Below are 18,535 nucleotides of genomic sequence, written 5' to 3'. Positions count from 1 at the left end.
TTAGCTATATAGAAAACGCATTGAAACTGCGCATATGTCTATGTCATTTTGGTCTCTTGTAGACAGTTGTCTCATTTGCAATCATACCATATCTTCTTATATATATATATATATTTATAAGTACGTCTGAGTCAGTGACAACACTACAACAGATGTATCCATCAATGATGGTGATACATGGCTGTGTACATAATGTATATACCACTCGTCTAAACATCAACCCAACAATGTTAGATCTGTAAATTTGCTTTCGCAAATTTTTGGTTCTTCCCTCGCCGGGATTCGAACCCATGCTACTGTGATATCGTGACACCAAATCGCCTGCACTGCAGCCGTCCCGCTAGACCACACGACCACCTGGGCTCTCAAAAAAAGAGCTTTCGCTGGCCGTGTGTTACCTTTCCTCGTCAGTTTTAATCTAGCGGCGTACTACAGTACATGATATATAAGGCATGAAGATGTATATATATATATATAAATAGTTCGCTTAATAAGTCTTAAGCTAAACATTGTAGATTTCGAAAAAGTGCAGGCTAATGCCGCTACAAGGCAGCACTCACACCCGCAACGTGGTAATTGATATATATAAGTTGCAAATTCCAAAACTTGTTTCAAAATCCACTATAAATAAATATGTTTAAACTAAGCTAAACATTTTGCATATTAGATATAGAAGAAATCAATTAAAATCACACTATTCAAACAAAGCTTTACCTATATTGTTTGCGTGTTGTGGTTATAAATAATCTGGTAGATATTAATTAAGTGGTTATTTTGTTGTGAATGCTTAAAATTTTCGTCGGAAAATATCACGCACATGATCGTTTCTTTCAAATCCGTTATAATAACTTATTTCATCCGACAAGAGTAATTTTCGTGAAAAATTCATCCGCCTCAAAAAATAAAAAAATGGACAGAATATTTTAGTACGGTATTAAACGTATGGGAAAAGGTATTGAGAGTGTACACTAAGAATGAATTAGGAGTATACTTTAGAATTTCAAATTCTACTATATATAGTCATGTTTGCTGAAATGTGATCAACTACATGTAAACCGCGACATGGCAACCGTTCCGATTGTAATCAGAGACATGAAACCTAAAGTCGTGGAACAGAACACCGTGACATATACGCTTGGTAATAGTTTCTTTAAACACTTTCATTGTTTACTTCTATATGCTTTTGTGAGTATAAACTAAAATTTTATATTTTTATTTTAAATCCATTATCATCAATATTTAACGTAAAACAGATTTTGGTGGATAGTTGTATCATTCGCAATGAAACTTATTACATTTATCTGTTTCTGCTATAAATCCAGTAACTTTGGTAGCTTCGTTTTGATTATTATATGATAAGCAGGGTGTTTCAGTGAAAACTATACACAACTAGAAAATGTAAATATATAAAATAAATTGTAAATTGGTACTGCCTTATCTTAGTTTACAAGCCAGGTTTGAATTTCGCCTTACAGTATGATCCTACAGTAGGACCCTAAATACATACACCATGGATAATAACATGAAGTTGACTCTCGTTCGAGTCCTTTGGTAATTTGTTACAGTATTGAAGAAATTCAGTATAGTTTTAATGTCTTGGGTTTTCTCCATTGTAGCTGGTTCTATGCTTGTAAAATATCGTTCGAGTTTGACGGAGATGTAGTGAGCATGTAATTATCCATTAAAATCAGTTATTTGGTAGACAAGCTATATAGCAAATTAAAATGGCAGAAGTTGAAGAATTTGACTCACAGGGTTGGAATCAGATCCACAGAGCAGCTCATGGAGGCTATATACTGGAAGTGGACTTCAATTTGAATGAAAACAGGGATTTATTAGAACTGGAAACAAAAGATGATAAGCTGATGACACCGTTTTTGTGCGCTGTTGATGGGAATAAAATGAAAGCAGTGAAATATCTACTTGAAAGTGGTGCACGTACGGATGTTATAAACGCACAAAATCACGGAGCTGTGGAAATATGTGCATTGAAGATATACATAGAAATGCTTAAATATCTTATTGAAATCGATAATCCGATGATTCCAGTGTGGAAAAATTTGATCCGGTTTTTCGATTCCGAGAGCGAAGAAGAGGCTGAAGCAGCGGGAAAATGTCTTCGGGTACTAACTGATCGTTTGGAAAATAATAAAATAAATCCTTCATGGGAACAGTTTTACAACAAAGGCGGTGTAAATGTAATTGTTCGTGTTGCTAGAAGTTCGTTAAGTGATGAAGCAAAGATTCCAGCATTTCAGACACTTCTGAATCTGATAGAAAGACTAGAAGTTCAAGAACAAATTTCGTCAAGTGGCGGGATTATCGCATTTATAACCCTTCTGAAGTCAACCAATCACTATGTTATACAATTGTCCGCAGAAATTCTTGATTCGCTTGCAACGAATCAAACCTACGCATTGCAAATAAGTCAAAACAATGGTATTCCGGCTTTAGTTAAAGTTCTTCAAGATATCCATGACTATGAAGTATTGATCCCAGCAGTGCATTGTCTTGGTAACCTTGCAGAATCAGAGACAAAGATTCAAGCTCAAGTAGGAACGTCGCACGGTTGCATTCCACAATTAGTAGTTCTGTTTGAAGAATTTCATGAACACAGCTTCTTAGTAACTCTAAGTAACGTTGTTGGAAAAATCGCAAACAACGACGAAACAAATCAAAATAATTTTATTAATGCTGGAATTGTTCCTCATATTATCTCTCTATTAAACATAAGAAGTAGTAAAGATATACAAATGTCTGCAGTGGACACCATATACAAACTGTCTATAGGGAATGATTCGACACAGAAGGCTATGGTTGGGGAAAACATTCACGAACACATGCTGAAAATGTTGCGAGTAACACGCATTGTTGTTATCCAAGAAAAGACGGCTCTTGCACTTTGGGCTATTTCGGGGTCAGACTTCGATATAAAGAGATACATTGCTGAACAGATCGGAGCATTTTTATTAGTACAATTCGCAAATGCTTTATCTTCAGACAAACTACATTTTATGGGATCAGAATGCTTGTGTATTTTAGCACAAGGTCCTTTAAACTACCAGACAGAAATAGCCAAATCTCACGGAATACCAGCATTGCTGAAACTTCTCAGCTCTTCAAAGGTGTACATCGTATTAAGTGTTATACGGACATTACGATTTATTTGTCTTGGTGTGGGATATGTTCCAAACCGAAACAATCAGAATACATTGTTACGTCTGGGGTCCATTAAAAATTTAATGGCTTTGATGGTCCTTTCAGAAGATGAAACCGTACAAATTGAGGCAGCTATTGCACTCGCCGCTGTATCTTTAGGTAAGCTATATGAAGAGAAAAAAATCATCTTCATTGAATGTTCTAATTGATAACAAAATCGCCATAGATTGTTATATTTTTTCCTGTTTGTAAAAGGTTATAGTCTAGTCAACCACTATATTAATAGATTTATAACAGAATTTCCGCGCCAATCCACCCACAATTGTAAATTTGGTAATTTTATATTTTGAATAACGTGTTCAAAGTGTACTAAGTATACGCTTTTCGGATAATGATTTTACCGTGTCATTAATTTTGAAAGTGAATTAAATATTGCTTTGTTTGATAATTAGTTTTACCTTTTGGGACATTTAACTTTAAAAAAGAAACTAAACGACTGATCCTTAATCTCAATTAGGTCAGGCAAACATAAACTTAATTAATTTTAAAATTTTGTTTTCAACGTTTCCGTTTTTTGATGCCTCGGATGGATCATGCCAAAGAATATGAAAAAAATATTGAAATAAAAGAATAATACATAAAAAAGATCTCATAACATCCCAAAATCGGTTCGTAAAACATTTGCACTTTACAATTCTATAGGTAACCAGCACGTGCTTGATGAAATAAAAAAGTTCCCAGAATTCACATATGTCCGGATTCTCAAACTTATGTACTCAGCCGATCCAAATGTGCGACTTCTAGCAGGTTTAGCTCTCGCTACATTTGCATACAACAACCTGACGGAACAGAAAGAAATAGCAGAACAAGGAGGAGTTAGGTTCAATAGTTTCCGACCATTCCTCCACTCAGAGACAGAATTATTCCGGTGTTTAGGTGCATTTCAGGTATGTAATTCATATATTTAGATTTTTATGCATTTGAACATTATAAGTAATGATAAAATAATGAATTTTATAAACTAATATATACCATTGTGGACACAGATCAATGTGGATAGTATGTTAGGATGTTTGAGAGTGTTTTCTGACAAAAGGAGTTCTGTTTTTACCCATAGGGTTCTATATTAAACTGTGTTGCATAATGACAGACAACCTGAGCCTAACACTAAACATTAGCAGTGTTTTCTATTTAATATTTAGTTTTGATGTTCAAGACTGTCATGGAGGAGACACTAATTGCATTGATTACCAAATGATTGTGATAAAATGTGTTCCACATCTTTAATTTTGGATACATTTGTAGCTAATAAACTAATATAATATTGCTCCAGTTTGAAATTCCAAAATTATTACTTAGTACCCGTTTATCACTATTTCCATAAACGCCAAAAGTAAAGCTTTTATGGACAAATTATGCTGTATACACGCCTTATAAGGACACGTACAAGGACATAGTAACATATTTTGGTTTACAATTTCGTTTGTTTGGGATTGTTCAAACGATTATATTCGTTTTTCTGAATTTGTATAACACGGTCTCTATAGAAGCGCCCATTTGGCAATACAAAATTTGTTTCACGGTTAGTTTCTTTTGTTTATTGACATATTTCGACTGATTTTATATAGTTGATTGTAACATTGGTATTTACAAAATACAGATCATTCATATTTTAATTTGTTCATTTTTTGTTTCTTGTAATGTATCTCAATGTTCGCTAGCTTATATTTGATTTGACTTGACCTCTCAAATTTTCTAGGTTGTAGTTTTAGCAAGAATCATACCGGACACTGAACAGGCTTTATCGTCTGCTGCTGGAATAAAATTATTGATAGATCTCGTTCAAGATTCAACAGACAATGAGATTTTAGCGTTATCTTGCGATTGCATTGCCAGACTTTCTCATACAAGAGCAGGTATGCACACTTGAAGTAGAAAGAACGTACAAAAAAGCAAACCACCATGATTAAGAGGTATATTGCACGTCACAAAAAATGAAACTAGACTGCTAAATTTATTAATTTCATATCTTAAAAAGATATTTTGTGCATAAAAATGATAGAAATATGAAGGACTAATGCATACATATTCATAATCAGTACATCCATGAAAACGTTGCTTTATACATAACAAAGGGAACGTTACTACAAATCTGAATAAACATTTTTCCTAAACAGATTTTAAAGTGAGATTGGTAAGTAATCTTTGAATAGCATGTAACACGTAATACATGTATCTGACATTTTAATACAAACTATAGTTTTCTCCAATAAATTTTCTTTTTTGCGTAAATTGTCAATATAAAAAAGAAGATGTGGTATGATTGCCAATGAGACAACTGTCCGACCACAAGAGACAAAAAGGACACAGACATTAACAACTATAGGTCACCGTACGGCCTTCAACAATGAGCAAAGCCCATACCGCATAGTCAGCTATAAAAGGCCCTGATATGACAATGTAAAACAATTCAAACGAGAAAACTAACGGCCTTATTTAAATATAAATACGGACGAAAAACAAATATGTAACACATAAACAAACGACAACCACTGAATTACAGGCTCTTGACTTGGTACAGGCACATACCTAAATAATGTGGCGGGGTTAAACATGTTAGCGGGATCCCAACCCTCCCCCTAACCTAGAACAGTGGTATAACAGTACAACATAAGAACGAACTATAAAAATCAGTTGAAAAAGGCTTAACTCATCAGATGGACAAAAATACAAGTGGACGTGGCCGGATACTTGTACATTCCGACAACAAAAAGACACTATAAACAGACCTGAAAGTACTCGCAGTTATCTGACAGCTAGTTCAAAGCCACAAACAACTTTAAAAAAAAAATCATGCATCTAAGACTAAACGCTTAATCAACGATTTGAAAACAATAATCAATGAATGTTAGATATTTTTGTTCTCATTTTAGGAATTCCGTCTGCATTCCTCTCCATTGACACAGTAGACCATCTGTGTCACTTACTTCTCAAAAACGTTGAACAGGTCCGAGGATGTGCAGCCATTGCACTTGGTTATTTGTCATTTAATCATACTGGCGAACGACAAATACTCAACAGGTATGAATATTCATTTAATCATACTGGTATACGACAAATACTCAACAGGCATTACTTAATTATACTGTGAACGACTAATTCTCATCAGGTATGACTTAATCATACTGGTAAACGACAAATACTCAACAGGTATTACCTAATCATACTGTAAACAACAAATACTCATTAGATATCATCAGGTATGATTTAATAATACTGTGAACAACAAATACTCATTAGATATCATCAGGTATGACTTAATCATACTGGTCAACGATAAATACTCATCAGGTATGACTTTATCATACTGGTGCACGACCAAACTCAACAGGTATGACTTAATCATACTGGTGCACGACCAAACTCAACAGGTATGACTTAATCATACTGGTGAACGACAAATACTCAACAGACATTACTTAATTATACTGTGAACGACTAATTCTCATCAGGTATGACTTAATTAAACTAGAGAACGACACATACGCACCAGGTATGACTTAATTAAACTAGAGAACGACACATACGCACCAGGTATGACTTTATCATACTGGTTAACAACAAATACTCATCAGGTATGACTTAATCATACTGGTAAACGACAAATACTCAACAGGTATGACCTAATCATACTGTGAACAACAAATACTCATTAGATATCATCAGGTATGATTTAATCATACTGTGAACAACAAATACTCATTAGATATCATCAGGTATGACTTAATCATACTGGTTAACGACAAATACTCATCAGGTATGACTTTATCATACTGGTGCACGACCAAACTCAACAGGTATGACTTAATCATACTGGTGCACGACCAAACTCAACAGGTATGACTTAATCATACTGGTGAACGACAAATACTCATCAGATATGACTATTCATTTAATTATAGTGGTGAAGGACAGATTACTCTACAGGCTTTGACTTAATCATACTTTGAACAACAAAAACTCATCAGGTGAGACTTAATCATACTGGTGAACGACTAAACCTCATCATCAACATTTATGACTTAATCATACTGATGAACGACAAATACTCAACAGGTATGACTTATTCACCATACGAACAACAAATACTCATCAGGTATGACTTATTCATACTGATGAACAACAAATACTCATCAGGTATGACCTAATCAAACTGTAAACAACAAATACTCAACAGACATGACTTCATCATACTATGAACAACAAATACTCATCAGGTAATGACTTAATAATACTGGCGAACAACAAATACCTAACAGGTATGACTTAATCAAAATGGTGAACGACACGTATTCAACAGGTATGACTTAATATTACTGATGAACGACACATATTCAACAGGAATGACTTTATCATACTGGTGAACGATAAATAATCACCCTATGAACAACAAATACTCATCAGGTATGACTTAATCATATTGATTAATGACAAATACTCAACAGGTATGACTTGTCATTTGACAATACTGGCGAATGACAAATACTGTAACAGGTATCAAAGAAAATTAGGCCTACATGGTGGTTTAGTTATAGGTACACTTTTTGGCTTTTTATTGCAAAGGAGAGTGTGTTTAGTTATGAATGTCTGTTTTTCACCTTTTTTTTTAACATGCTCTGTAGAAAATAGAATGAGAAATTATCTATATGTAATTAAAATTCAAATCAAAACAAAATTATTTACATCTGTCAGAGACATATAATACATATTATATGTCTCTGCATTAATTTGTTGAGCTATCACAAATTATGTCTAACCCTGCCGAATTTATGCAACAGTCTATTTCTTGTAGCCCTTGTTAGTCTTGTGTTGGCTTTTTAAAATTTGATTTCATTTATATGTTTCTGAGTTCAAGTTAGTGTGGTGTTCATTTCGCTGAAATAGTTTATGGGCCAGCTGAAAGCGGGGTTTTCTCACTGGGTTGAAGACCCATTGGTACCCATGTGTTGTTTTCTGCTTTTTTGTCGGGTTGTTGTCTCTTTCACACACTTCCCTTTGCATTCTCAATTCTATTTTTGTGTTTATATGCGTCTGTATGTGACAATTATAACGGCCAAAAAATATTCCGTGTGACAATTAATTTATAACTATATACTTATATTAACAGATGTAGAGCAAATCCATATATGATGAAAATTCTACTACACTATACCCAAAGAAGTAAAATAAGTCCAGCAATGTTGGAAGGTTGGAGACATTACAGAAAAGTTGGTCTGCCTCCTATTGAGTAAGTGACACGTTGTAACTGTTTAATTTTTAGTATGATAACTAAGAATTCTCATTTCAATGGTGTTCAGTCAGAATGATATAAGTTGTGTTAATGCTCTCTTGTAAATACAAAACTAAAAGACTAGGGCTGTTGTATGAAACTCAACATTCAGCACATGGGTTGACTTTTGAAAATAAAATGACACAAGACATTAAAAAAAGTTACAGAAACATCCAGTGGCAAATATTTCATGATTCTAGAAAAATATGGTCAGACTATAATATAAAGACAATTATAAAAATGGTCATAGGTCCAAATGACACAAAAATTATTACCTATACTAGGCATGTATTTTTTTATATTTCCAGTGAAGATCAGCAAAATCTGATTGGTTATAACCCACCAGGAAATGGACCAATCACACCAAGCGATGAAACTAATTATTCCAGCAATACCAGTCCAGTAACACAATATCTGGCAGGGAAAGAAAGCCGCCTGACGAACAGAACCTCTAGGTCTGGGTCCAAACAACACGAAGAAGGAACAATAACAGGGACCCTGCATACTGAAGCATCTTTTAAGTCCAGTAACCTCTCTTTGGATTTAGTGGATTCACTTCGATCAACTTCTACAGATACAAAATCCTGACTTTGCCTCATTTTGATTGAATTGATACATATTAACTTATTCACATGAGATTGCTTTCATAACATGTTTATTTTTAACAAATATTTACCTGCTTATATTAAGCCAAGGGCAAACAGGTTGAGAATTAAACAATTTCTGTTTTTGAAATGCACAACTGAAAATTGAAAACTTCACACACACACACACATTTCAGAAGCATAAAATTTAATACAATGTATAGCCTTAGATGCCATTTACTTTTTGTAAGTTTTTATTTATTAAAATGGCACCCTTCGTGCAGTCTATTGACAAGTTTCATATGCTTTGAATTTACAAGTCCTTGCCATTAAGAAACAACAATATGATGTGTGAGTGTGATACTTCCCGTACTAAGATAGATTTAGTAATGCAAAGCAGCAGTCTAAAAATTTCTGTGTCATTTTGGTCTCTTGTGGAGAGTTGTCTTATTGGCAATCATACCAAATCTTCTTTTTTTATAAGAAAAGCCAGTTATTAACAAGAGGCTTTAAAGAATCTGTGTTGCTCACCTTGGTATTGTGAATCATCAACAATGGACACAACTTGGTAATAAAATTCATGACTAAATTATTTTTTGTGTTGAATATGTATTGCTTATAATTTTTTTGCTCACTGTTTCTCTCTGTCATCTTAGATTTTTCCCAAATCACAAAAGGGTAAAATAATATGAAATTTAGGGGCAATCGTTCCTATAATAGTAAACTTTTCAATTTCAATTGTAAAATACAAATAAAATAAAAAATGCCATACACTTGTAACATTCTGATAAACTATAGTTCTTTTCTATAAAGAAATGGTCAATTGGAGATATGAATTATATAAGTATATCACAAAAGGCATTGGTAAAGATTATGTTTTCTATTATTTTTTCAAGCAATTAAACAGAAAGTCAGCCTTATATTGGAGGTGTTAAAACTTTATCTATGACTAAAAGTCCTTGGCTTTCTTCAAGCTTTTACACATTATGCAAGTTGTCCAGTTGTAAATCAAGTGTCTATTTGTTTTGATTGTTATTATTTATATTCAAAAGTCATTCAGCCATTCTGCATTAAAGATGGTCCTTGAACAACAGTTATAAACAGTTTTGAGCCCAGGGCCTGAAAAGTGATGAAAATGCATGAATTTGGAATCAATTAGAAAGTAAATCTCTATCCGAGTTTTCTTTTCTGGTCATCCAAACACTGATTAACAACTTCTATCAAATGACTGTTCTCCAAAGCTGCAGCTACTCTTTCTTTGTCTGCTAATTGTTTGTTTACTGAAAATATAAAATCAATTATTGTAAAAGTACCATCTTATATCGACAGGGGTTCAAATGAGTGTGGGTCCAAGATCAACAAACAGTCTTTACTATATAGATTATAAATCTACATAACAAAGGAAGATGACGTTCATTTTTAGCTCATCTGGCCCGAAGGGCCAAGTGAGCTTTACTCATTACTTTGCATCCGTCGTCGTCTGTTAACTTTTACAAAAATCTTCCCCTCTGAAACTACTGAGCCAAATTTAACCAAACTTTGCCAAAATCATCATTGGGGTATTTAGTTTTAAAAATGTGTCCAGTGACCCGGCCTGCCAACCAAGATGGCCACCATGGCTAAAAATAGAACATACGGGTAAAATGTAGATTTTGGCTTATAAATCTGAAACCAAAGCATTTAGAGCATATCTGACAGGGGTAAAATTGTTTATCAAGTCAAGATCTAACTGCCCTGAAATTTTCAGATGAATCGAACAACTGGTTGTTGGGTTGCTACCCCTGAATTGGTAATTTTAAGGAAATTTGCTGTTTTTGGTTATTATCTCCAATATTATTATAGATAGAGATAAACTGTAAACAGCAATAATGTACAAGAAAGTAAGATTTACAAATAAGTCATGATGAGCAAAATGGTCAATTGACCCCTTAAGGAGTTATTGCCCTTATAGTCAATTTGTTTTTTAACAATTTTCATGAATTTGGTAAATTTTGGTAAATTTTTACAAAATCTTTTTCTCTGTAACTACTGGGCTAAGTGTATTAGATATATATATTGTTAACAGCAACAGTGATCAGTAAAGTAATATGGCGTCACAGGGGTGGGCCAATAATGAATATCTACAAACATATCACCATCACCAAAACACAATTTTGTCATGAAGCCATCTGTGTCCTTTGTTTAATATGCACAAAGACAAAGGTGAGCGACACAGGCTCTTTAAAGCCTCTAGTTTATACTGTTATGGGACTGTTGACTTTATTAGAGAGTTCCTTTTACTTCAAAATTGAAATGGTCCCAAATAGTTCATTACTTAAAGAGAGAGTTAAACAACTGCAGCAAGTTGTACGAACATGTCATTAGCCTAATGTGTCATTAAGTCTTCATTAGCCTAATGCATCGTAAGGGCTTAATGAAGACTTAATGACACGTTCGTACAACCAGCTGCAGACATTTTATTTGTATTATAGATGACAAATTATTGTTTCTTTTAAAACATATAGAGCTTTGATCACAGAAATTACATTTGAAAATGGTAGATAGCAAAATGTCCAGACAGAAAATGGTATTTGACTTTTTTCTGATTCCAGTAATATTGGTGACAAGTTTCATTTTGTTTAAGAATGTTTGGCAATAGATGAAAGCAGACAAACGCTTTTAATGCATTATTTTTCAAACACATCAAAATATCAAGATCTTGTGAATAGCAGCAACAAGTCTGGATTAAACAAATTTATACAATAATAACTGAATGCTTAGAATTTCCTTGGTGACCCTATCTCTGTACTTTACATTTGAAATTAGAAATTTTTAACATCAACATTTTATAACAAAGTTACCTGCTTCTTCCGATGCATGAGCTCCAGGTGTTATTGAAACATCTACCTGCAATTAAAAAACCAGATGCTCCGCAGGGCGTAGCTTTATACGACCGCAGAGGTTGAACCCTGAACGGTTGGGGCAAGTATGGACACAACATTCAAGCTGGATTCAGCTCTAAATTTGGATTGTGATTAAATAGTTGACACAGCATAGGTTTCTGACACAGAATGAATGTGTTCTAATGAACTTAAAAATTTTGTTTTCTCTTAGAGCAATTCACTATGCTGTTGAATATTAATCCTCTCAAAAAAATGTTTGAAGAAATTTTCTTTTTTATTTATGAAATTTCAAATGAGAAAAATTGAACCCATTTTTTTTAATCACATCCCCCTTTCCCTTATTCCAAAACTAATCTCAATTAAAATTTCTAATGGAGTTTGCAACAATAACTACTCATTTAAATACATCATAAAATATTAAGATGTAAAAAAACTGCTTGTTATCACTGAATGGTAAAGATTATTTTAATTTATCAGTTGGTAGTAAAAAGTGAATATACATTGTATATTGTATATAACAAAGATTTAAGTTGATTCTGGACAAAGAAAGATAACTCCAATTAAAAAAAAAATCTTGCTATTGCACAATACTTTGCAATTAGATATTTCTTGCTTACTATTCTGGACAAAGAAAGATAACTCTAATTAAAAAAAAATTTGCTATTTCACAATATTGTGCAATTAGATATTTCTTGCCAATGCGCAATACTGTGCAATTGAAAAGACTTGCTATTGCACAATACTTAATATAATAATTTTAGATCCTGATTTGGACCAACTTGAAAACTGGGCCCATAATAAAAAATCAAAGTACATTTTTGGATTCAGCATATCAAAGAACCCCAAGATTTCAATTTTTGTTAAAAATCAGACTAAGTTTAATTTTGGACCCTTTGGACTTTAGTGTAGACCAATTTGAAAACAGGACCAAAAATGAAGAATCTACATACACAGTTAGATTTGGTATATCAAAGAACCCCATTTATTCAATTTTTGATGAAATCAAACAAAGTTTAATTTTGGACCCCGATTTGGACCAACTTGAAAACTGGGCCAATAATCAAGAATCTAAGTACATTTTTAGATTCAGCATATCAAAGAACCTAACTGATTCATTTTTTGTCAAAATCAAACTAAGTTTAATTTTGGACCCTTTGGACCTTAATGTAGACCAATTTGAAAACGGGACCAAAAGTTAAGAATCTACATACACAGTCATGACAGTTAGATTTGGTATATCAAAGAACCCCAATTATTCAATTTTGATGAAATCAAACAAAGTTTAATTTTGGACCCTTTGGGCCCCTTATTCTGTTGGGACCAAAACTCCCAAAATCAATACCAACCTTCCTTTTATGGTCATAAACCTTGTGTTTAAATTTCATAGATTTCTATTTACTTAAACTAAAGTTATTGTGCGAAAACCAAGAATAATGCTTATTTGGGCCCTTTTTTGGCCCCTAATTCCTAAACTGTTGAAACCAAAACTCCCAAAATCAATCCCAACCGTTCTTTTGTGGTCATAAACCTTGTGTCAAAATTTCATAGATTTCTATTAACTTAAACTAAAGTTATAGTGCGAAAACCAAGAAAATGCTTATTTGGGCCCTTTTTGGCCCCTAATTCCTAAAATGTTGGGACCAAAACTCCCAAAATCAATACCAACTTTCCTTTTGTGGTCATAAACCTTGTGTTAAAATTTCATAGATTTCCATTCACTTTTACTAAAGTTAGAGTGCGAAAACTAAAAGTATTCGGACGACGACGACGACGCCAACGTGATAGCAATATACGACGAAAAATTTTTCAAATTTTGCGGTCGTATAATTACATGATCTGACAAAATCTTGTTGATAGTTTTTGCAATTATTCTATTGATCATTGTTTTTCAGATATGACAACCAGATGCTCTGCAGGGCACAGCTTTAAACGACCGCAGAGGTCGAATCCTGAACTGAGAACCCCCCCAATTTTTTTTCCACCTCCCCCTTTCCCTTATTCCAAAAAAAGATCTCAATTCAAATTTCTAATGGAGTTTGCAACAATAACTACTCATTTAAATACATCATAAAATATTAAAATATAAAATGTCATACAGTCATGGTTAAAATTAATATTAATTAATAGTAACTTCTAAAAAAATTAATGGGGAATGTGTCCAAAGGGACAGATGATGCCCCCGCTAGCATATAACGTTATAAAGGGACATAACTCAAGAACTTTAAAAGTGAAGTTGCCAAAAATTGAACTTAAACTGAGTTTCTTGTGATTTTTAATTTTAGTTTCTTGTGTATAATTCGGAGTTTAGTATGACGTCCATTATCACTGAACTAGTATACATATTTTTTAAAGGGCAAGCTGAAGGAAGCCTCTGGGTGCGGGAGTTTCTCGCTACATTGAAGACTCATTGGTGGCCTTTGGCTTTTGTCTGCTCTATGGTCGGGTTGTTGTCGCTTTGACACATTCCCCATTTCCTTTCTCAATTTTATTAGAGGTAATAAGCATTATATACACATTTCATTAAATTTAGTTGAGACAAACTTAAGTGTAGAGAACAGAAACTAAAAAATTATTCAATTTTTCCATTTGTAAAGGGGCATAACCCATAATGGTAATCAAAGTGCATGTAATCAGTGAATGGTAAAGACTGCTTTAATTTATCAGTTGGTAGTAAAGTGAATATTGCATTGTATATTGTATATAGCATTGATTTAAGATGATTCAACTACTATTCTGGACAAAGAAAGATAACTCCAATTTTCAAAGAAGATTTCATAAGCATTTGTTTAAGGTGATTCAACAACCATTCTGGACAAAGAAAGATAACTCCAATTTATTGTCTTGAAACTACAAAAATGCTTGTTTTTGGCCCCTTTTTGGCTCTTTATTCCTCTTCTGTTTGCCCCATAACCCACAAAATATATCCCAACCTTCTACTTATGGTATTAAACATTGTGGTACAATTTCAGAACAATTGAAATACTTATACACAACTTTTTGTACTGACACTAGATAAATGCTTGTTTTGGGCCCCTTTCAGCCCCTAATTCTTAAACCTTAGGGACCATAACCCCAAAAATCAATCCTAAGCTTTCTTTTGTGGTTATAAACATTGTGTCAAAATTTTATGGATTTCTGTTTACTTATACTAAAGTTATTATCCGGAAACCATCCGTCTTCGGACAACGCTAACGACGAAGTGATCCCAATATACGACAGCAAAAATTTTTGCGGTCGTATAAAAACGCAATTACTTGTAAAAATCATCATTACAAGGCAATTATTCCAATTATAAGGAATCATCAGATGATTTTAGCCATGCAAACTGATTTGTAGATCTTTTCTTGCTGATCATTTTGGTTTATTTAAGTTTCCATCCAAATTTTATTGTTTTCAAGATATTAGCCATAAATGCAAAAATTGGTAAAATTTATCATGCAAGGGCAATAACTCCAGTAAGAGGCAGTCTGACGTTAGAATTAGACAATACCAGATTTCCCCATTCTGTTCATTTTTGCTCTGTCAGATGTTCTCCATTCATAGCTGTTTTTTCCCAAAATTATTGATAAAACTTGCATTTTACCATTTTGTTTTGTTTTTTTTAGCCATGTCGACATTTCTACAACTGTTTAGCTATTTATATTTTTCCTTATTTTTGTCTTTAATATCTTTTAAGAGAGCAGCAATATATTCAAATGAACTCAAAGCACAAAATGTGTCATTTTCAAATAAAAACTTCTGATACTTTTCTTTTTCTATCAGCTAAATCATTGATACATAACAAGATAAAAGGATTCAACTCATAAAAACATTATGTAAGGTCTTGCAATGCTTGCTCCAATAAAAATCCTCAACTTACCAATAACTTTTTTGAAATTAAGTTTTTTATTTTTAAGGATGTTTTTCTGTGGCTTTATATTACATTTTTGATACCTTGAATCTTGGTGGCAGAGATCGTAGAAGTTTGACCCGAATAGACAATCCAATCAATGTTGCCATACTACAGTGTGGAATTGTGGGTGTAAATTCTATCGTCACTTTGTTAGCATCATCATCAACCTGAAAGAAAAATCCACATAACATTATGGTGCATATAATTCTAATGAAATGTATAACTTCTATTCTCGGCTGTTGTCTGCTCTTTGGTCAGGTTGTTGTCTCTATGACATATTCTCCATTTCCATTCTCAATTTAATCAATTTGAATAAAGTTAGATATTTCACTTAGATCTTTTGAGATTTTTCCTGTGACTTGTCTGAAAACATCCAATATGGGATATAAAGCAGTGATTAATATGATTAATGATGTAATGTATTTATAATTATTATTTCCACTTGCAGACTCAAAACAGTCTCTTGAAAATATATCTTGAAGTTATGATTTTATTTCATCTGATTTTAATTTTCTTTTGGATATCTCTTGAATTCAAATGAGGGTTACAGACATTCAATTGCCCATACACTATATTTCTTTTTTGTTCTTAAATTTGTTTACTAAAGGTGAGTCTTTTTTACAGCAGATTATTTATAAAAGGTTAAATAATGAACAGTGTAGCTCAGAAGACACATCACATCATGCTTGTAAGATTAAAATAAATGACATAACTAGCATCTACTGTAAATTCAGTAATTATTGCATGCATTTATTATTGCAATTTTTGTCAATTTAGACTAAAATGTGATTTTATTTTTTGGCGATTTTGAGAAAAATCCTGTTTAATTTAAGGAAAAATTTCAAAATGCGAATTTAAATTATTGCTATTATAACCCTGTCATAGGCGGATCCAGGGGAGCCCTGGGGGGCCCGGGCCCCCCCTTTCGTGGGAAAAATTTGGTTGATTATATAGAAAATCACTGAAGCATGACTGGAGCGGGCCCCCTCTTAGGTCAGTCAGCGGGCCCCCCTTAGGAAAAGTTCTGGATCCGCCACTGCCTGTCACATTTTTCACAATAATAAAATCATCGCAATAATTTCTGAATTTACAGTATTCAGTAATCATTTTTATTGAGTTGATAGTAATATACTTACAATAACTTTGCTTTGCTCAACAACATTCAATTCCTCTAATGTCAGTGGATGTTCAGGGTCATTTATAACACGGATCAAATCTGAAATAAACATATTATTTAACTACGGTATATATATGCTATGTAACAGTTATGGTAAAGATAATTGATTAAAGTATCAATCAGAAATAAAAAATAAAGACTTAGAAATTTGACCCCTGGCTCAATATGTGAATAGATATAAGAAGATGTGGTATAATGCCAATGAGATCACTGTCCATCCAAGTCACAATTTGTAAAAGTAAACCATTACAGGTCAAAGAACAGTCTTCAACACAGAACTTTCGCTCACAATGAATGACAAGCTTTAAAGGGCCTCAAAAATGACTAGTGTTAAACCATTCAAATGGTGAAGTATTGTCAACTATTAGAAGTTGATCAAGAAAATAATTTATAAATATATATCTCTATGCTTTCAAAGGCATCAACTGTCATGGATTGATTTCATGGGTTTTACAATTGCTTTAGCGACTATAATCATGATATTGAATGTGTATAGTTGTGAAACTTAAACCTAAACTACAACAATGTATAACAAAAGAGATGATTTACATTTTCCCATTGTGAACTTTCCATATATCTGTGGAGCATGATAATCATATGATGAGCCTATATGTCTCCCAATAGATACAATATCTCAGTGCTTGCAATTGGAATATCATTAGATAGTTAAGGGGCATTGTCACTTCCTACCAAATTATATGTTGAGGAAGAGGTTGAAAAAAATATGCTGATGTATTGCACAATTTATTCTGTATTCAGGGAATTGTGATAATAGTATTACGGAACAAACTTTATTTCCGGTTTATGCGGCAAAATGACAATTATAAAGACGCTTGATTTAGATAGAGCAGAGATACATGGGATCCTATATATGGTAAATGATGTCATAAAGGTGCACATAATCAATTGACAATCTTTTCCAATGAAGGACACAACTCGCAGTAGAAAGTGGTATATTGACATGATTGAGATATTTTGTATTGTAATGGCATGATAGGGTTTGGTAGTGTTTTTGATGTGTTAGGCAATATGTCGAAGTAAGGCGTCAAAGAAAAAAAATTATAATGGCCTTTTAAGACGTCATAATTATTTGGACTAGTCAATATGATGCAATGTTTAAGCACAGGCACTCGTCTCAAAAAAAATAATCCTATATACCTTTAGAAAAAAAAATTCTGAGACGAGTGCCTGTGTGTTTTATAAGGGTGACAAGACAGACCTGGCAATACAGTTTTAATTTAAATGATTACTAAAGTTGCAGCTTTAGCAAGTGGTACCCATGACATGGTTCTGATTTAGTCAGCTGTCGTATTATTTAGTTTATCTTACCAAAAACTTCTCTTGTATCTATTTTGTCTGTAACACTTTCATCTTCTTCCTCTGGTAAGACCGGTCTCTCAGAACCAACTTCGTATATTGTAGGATTTGCATTGTCTAAATCATTTTGGGACATTTTGAAGTGAATTTCATGCTAATCCGGAAAATATATTAAGGGGAGTAACTCTGTTCGTC

At 33.2% G+C, this 18,535-nt stretch overlaps 2 protein-coding genes across 2 annotated transcripts; one reads left to right on the top strand and one right to left on the bottom strand.

The window, feature by feature from the left end:
- Positions 1 to 1,115: 1,115 nt before the first annotated feature.
- LOC143079444 (ankyrin and armadillo repeat-containing protein-like) lies at positions 1,116 to 9,368 on the top strand. Its single transcript, XM_076254786.1, has 7 exons — positions 1,116 to 1,185; positions 1,617 to 3,318; positions 3,862 to 4,106; positions 4,919 to 5,075; positions 6,093 to 6,240; positions 8,327 to 8,446; positions 8,797 to 9,368. The coding sequence occupies exons 2-7, from the start codon at positions 1,725 to 1,727 to the stop codon at positions 9,074 to 9,076; spliced, it is 2,544 nt and encodes an 847-aa protein (XP_076110901.1). The 5' UTR covers positions 1,116 to 1,185; positions 1,617 to 1,724; the 3' UTR covers positions 9,077 to 9,368.
- A 398-nt stretch (positions 9,369 to 9,766) lies between these two features.
- Positions 9,767 to 18,527, bottom strand: LOC143079446 (cytosolic iron-sulfur assembly component 2B-like). The gene is made up of 5 exons (XM_076254787.1): positions 18,353 to 18,527; positions 16,983 to 17,062; positions 15,888 to 16,013; positions 11,913 to 11,958; positions 9,767 to 10,352 (listed from the first exon to the last, which is right to left on the bottom strand). The coding sequence occupies exons 1-5, from the start codon at positions 18,474 to 18,476 to the stop codon at positions 10,243 to 10,245; spliced, it is 486 nt and encodes a 161-aa protein (XP_076110902.1). The 5' UTR covers positions 18,477 to 18,527; the 3' UTR covers positions 9,767 to 10,242.
- Between the last annotated feature and the right edge of the window lie 8 nt (positions 18,528 to 18,535).

The sequence above is a fragment of the Mytilus galloprovincialis genome, chromosome 6 (genome assembly GCF_965363235.1).
Source record: "Mytilus galloprovincialis chromosome 6, xbMytGall1.hap1.1, whole genome shotgun sequence".
Taxonomy (NCBI): domain Eukaryota; kingdom Metazoa; phylum Mollusca; class Bivalvia; order Mytilida; family Mytilidae; genus Mytilus; species Mytilus galloprovincialis.
Note: the sequence above shows the minus strand (reverse complement) of the source record. Positions and strands in the feature narration are given on the sequence as shown.